Source organism: Elephantulus edwardii, unplaced genomic scaffold, assembly GCF_000299155.1.
Source record: "Elephantulus edwardii isolate Elephantulus edwardi_28Jun2011 unplaced genomic scaffold, EleEdw1.0 scaffold00017, whole genome shotgun sequence".
NCBI classification, from domain to species: domain Eukaryota; kingdom Metazoa; phylum Chordata; class Mammalia; order Macroscelidea; family Macroscelididae; genus Elephantulus; species Elephantulus edwardii.
The window spans coordinates 20903029-20907446 of NW_006399767.1; the positions used below are offsets into that span (position 1 = coordinate 20903029).

General features: G+C 38.0%; 1 protein-coding gene across 1 annotated transcript in view; it reads right to left on the reverse strand.

Annotated features, from left to right (window-relative positions):
* The window catches only part of DNAH8 (dynein, axonemal, heavy chain 8), a 555032-nt gene that overhangs the window by 420233 nt on the left and 130381 nt on the right, over window positions 1-4418 (reverse strand). Inside the window, 1 exon segment of the mRNA XM_006882162.1 lies at window positions 1886-2005. Within this exon segment, the coding sequence (XP_006882224.1) occupies window positions 1886-2005 (120 nt within the window).

Genomic DNA, 4418 nt, shown 5'->3' on the forward strand with positions numbered 1-4418 from the left:
AGAAGAGTATTGAGAATACCATGGACTGCTAGGAAAACAAACAGATTTGTCCTGGAAAGGGTTAAACTAGGTGGCTCCTTAGAGGCAAGGATTCTGAGGCTTCGTCTAACATACTTTGGACATGTTGTAAGGAGAGACCGGTTCTTGGAGAGGGACATCATGCTTGGTAGGGTGGACGGACAGTGCAGGAGGGGAAGGCCCTCTATGAGGTGGACTGATTCAGTGACTGGGGTAATAGGGATGGGAGTGTCAGAGACAGTGCGATTGGCAGAGCACAAGTTTAGGGCTGTTGTACATAGGGTCGCTAGGAGTCGCAAGCGACTCGACGGCACATAACAAAAACAACATATTCCAAGTAGTGGAATAGCTGGGTCATATGAAATTTCTATGTTCAGACTTTTGAGGAAGCATTAAACTGCCTTCCAGAATGGTTGTACCATTTTACAATCCCACCAACAATGTATGAGTTCCTTTCTCGCCACATCCTCTCCAACATCTATTTCTTGCGCCCTGTTAAACTCTATCACTCTTGCTGGAGTGAGATAGTATCTCAATATCTTAAGATGTACTACATACAATGCTGTAGCAAGCACAGAATTTGCTAATGCTATCATTCTCAGGTGAATATGGTCATTCAAAGATGTTAAAAGTTATGGTTTTATAAATATACTCACAACAAAAAGGAAGTAATAAAGAAAACTAAAACTAAAGGAGGTATTCAACTTAACTGACTTATGACCAAGTTATTAGAGTGGGGATCTATCTTAAATTAGGGCCTGCCTTTGTTGGGAGCTTGAGAGAGAGAGATTCACTGGAGATGGATTTAGGAATCACCAAGAAGTATATGGCAATTAAAACCATGAGAATAGACGATGGTGCACTTAGAGGACATGTTGTTGGTATGTGCTGCCAAACTGGAACCAACTCATAGCAGACCCTCCAGTGGGTTTTTGGAGGCTGTAAATTACATGGGAGGAAATTGCCAACCTTTCTCCTGTGGATCAGCTGGTGGATTTGAAGCACATTCTTTTGTACTGACAGTGCCAACTCTTTAACCAAGATTGATGTGGTGGTATTAATAAATTCAGAATTATTTAAACATATCAGTATAGTTATACAACTGACATCAGTTACCTCCAGCCTACAAAACTAGTGACCTTGCATTAGGATTCTTTTTTTCCTTTCTTTAGTCATGTAAAGTACTATAAACTGCCTATTTAGCAAGAAAGGAAATACATATATCCTAGATTAACATTTACCTCATTTTGAAACTATTTTTCTCAGTCACATGTAAATTGTACATTAGATGCCTGTTTACCAAGAAGGGAAATGGCATCTTTCCTGGATTACCATTTACCTTTTCAAAACTGTTTTTCTCAGTCATATGTTAACTATTTCATAAATTGTCTATTTACTAGTAAATTTACTATGTAAATTGTTCTTTTTAAATGTAGATATCCTGTAACTTTAACTAAAGTCTAACCAAAGTATAAAAACCTAATGACCACTCCCAAATGGAGAGAAATTTTTTTAGAAGATTCTCTCTGCCCGTCCAGATCTGCAATAAAGAGCTTTTGATATTGCAATCCATCTGTCTTACTGGCAATTGACTATGGAAAGAACTCCTTGTGTTCGGTAAGTCACCACAGCTTTATAGAGAGGAGAAAGATTAATGAAACTCAAGAAAGGTTTAGCTGAGAACCAGGTGATTTTATGTAAGGGCCACGTTTATAGTTAAAGCCAAGGAAGTTCATGCAGCTGAGGATATTCAGGAAAGCTATACTGTCAAAATGCCACTGACCTGAATTCTTACTTTTAGATTGCAAACTCATGGTTAGGTTGTGAACCAGTATTGTTGATTATAAGATAATAAATAACTGCTTACCTCATTGATGGTCAACATATCTTCTACTCTGGTAGCACCACTTTCCTGCAGGGAAATTAACACTGTTTTGGCTATTTCCTTCAGGACCGTATCAATATGCATTTCAACCAAGTCATTGATCTACCAAAAAGACAAAAAAAGAAAATGTGGAGAAAGAAAAACTCTCTTCCTGATGGTGAGAGGGTGGTATTAATAAGTTCAGAATTCTCTATATAGGTATCAGTTATAAAAGTATATTTTTTCTTCAGCTTACAAAACTAGTTGCTTAGCCTCTGAATTTTGTGTTTCCTGTCTTTAGTCATGTAGAGTAGTTTGATCTATTTACCAGAAGAGGAAATGTATCTATCCTAGATCCTGGTGAAGCTGGTTCTCCAGTCACATGTAAATTGTACCTTAATCTGCCTGTCGACCAAGAAGAGAACTGGGGCCTTCCTGAATTACTGACACTTAAATGGGAACTGTCCTTTTCAGATGTAGAAATTACCTTTTATTACTAACAAAAGTGCATTGTTAAATGAGCTAGAGTTTCACTCTCCTATTTAAGGCCATGACCACTCCCAGACGGGGAGGCAGTCTTGGAGGTGACTCGCTGTCTCCCAGATCTGTGTAATAAAGTGCACTTATGGATATTGCAATCTGTTTGTCTTAGTGGCGATTGACTATGGAAAGAACCACTTCAGTTCAGTAACAATGGGGTTGTTGTTGTTGTTATGTGCCATCAAGTCGCCTGCAACTCATAGTGACCTGATGGGGTGGTATTAATAAATTCATAATCATTCAAACCTATCAGTTACTATAGTTCTAAAACTGACATCAGTTGCCTCTAGACTGCAAAACTGGTCACTTTGTCTTATATTTTTTTCCCTTTATTTATAAATCTAAAGTACTTAAGCTGCCTGTTTACCAGGAAGGGAAATGCATTTTTCCTGGATTAGCATTTACCTCTTTGAAACAGTTTTTCTCAATCATATATAAATTGTTCTTTAAGGTGCCTATTTACCAGGAAGGAAAACTATATCTTTCCTGGATTAGCATTAAACTTTTCAAAAACTGTTTTTCCCAGTCATATGTGAACTATTTCTTAGTTATCTGTTTACTAGTAACTATATGTAAACTGCCCTTTCAAAATGTAGAAATATCGTACTTTAACTAGAAAAAGTAACATATTAAGTAGATTAACATCTAACATAAGTATAAAAAGTAATGACCACTTCTAGACAGGGAAGCAGCTTTTGAGATGATGCTCACTGCTCTCCCAGATCTGCAATAAAGTGCTTTGGATATTGCAATTCATCTGTCTTACTCGCAATTGACTATGGAAAGAACCCCTTGTGTTCAGTAACATTCCCTGTAAAGCAGACTTTTTTCACCGAAAATTTATCTGTGTTACAGAACTTGTTTCGAGGGTTGAACTCAGAAATTTGCATCCAAGGGCAAAGTTCATTTAGTAGAAATTGTTAAAAGAACATCTGCAAAGAAAGGTTGCCACAGAACTAAAGTTTTATTGAGAAGCACACAGCCACCACATGTGCATTACCTCTTATGTTAATTCTAGCATATACAGTATTATCCTAAATAGATGAAGATATCAAGGTTCAAAGAAGTAAAGTTACCTCTCTTTCATATGAGGTAAACTACTATTACTATTTACTGCCATGGATGTGGAGTGGACCCTTTACTGGGTTGCCTAAGCAATAAATCACATGGAAGGAGAATTCTTATTTTTCTCCCTTGGAGCCTCTGGGAGATGCAATCTGCCAAAGAGATATAACCTTTGTCTTAGCTGCACGGTTCTCTATGGAACATGCCACCAGGGCTCCCTTATAGTATCCTAAGAGGTGACTTTTATTTAGCAGAGCAACAAGAACAAGACAATCTTAAATGCTAGGCCCCAAAACAGTAGAACAGAAAGCATTCTTTTTTATAAAATACAATGTGAATGATTGTATGAAAGACAATATAAATTAAAGACTGTCTAAAACAAAATGTACATGAATGAAACACAATGTATATGAATACTTTTTTTTTTTTTCGAGTAGAGGTTCTAGTAGTGGCACAAATCACGTTACAGAGGGAAGGTGGTTCTTATAATAAAAGGCCTATAGACTAGCACTTTGTCTATTATAGTGTACAGGTTAGGAACCACAAGATGTAGAGGCTCAGCTATGCCATTTATGCTTCTTAAGTCCTGGAGCAAATTCCATCTACCACTGGGCTGTTTTACAACTCGGAAGTTCACATGCAAGGTAGAGGTGAAGAAGGAACTGCTTATGAGGTTTTCCGTCCATTCTAACAACTAAGAGATAGTGAGAAGAGTCGGGACCTCAGATGGCTTTTAGCACCAATTAGTAGGCTCTGTGTCCAGGAGAAAATTAATATACTTACCAGTAATGTTAATGCTCATCCACGGCTCTTCTGGGAGGATCTAAATCGTTGAAGCACCCTCCTTTGTTTCCAGCTGGGAGCTGGGGCCTGTCAGTCCTGTCAGCCACGAGGACCTGATGTGGGCCACCTTGGCCAAGTGTCCTTCAGA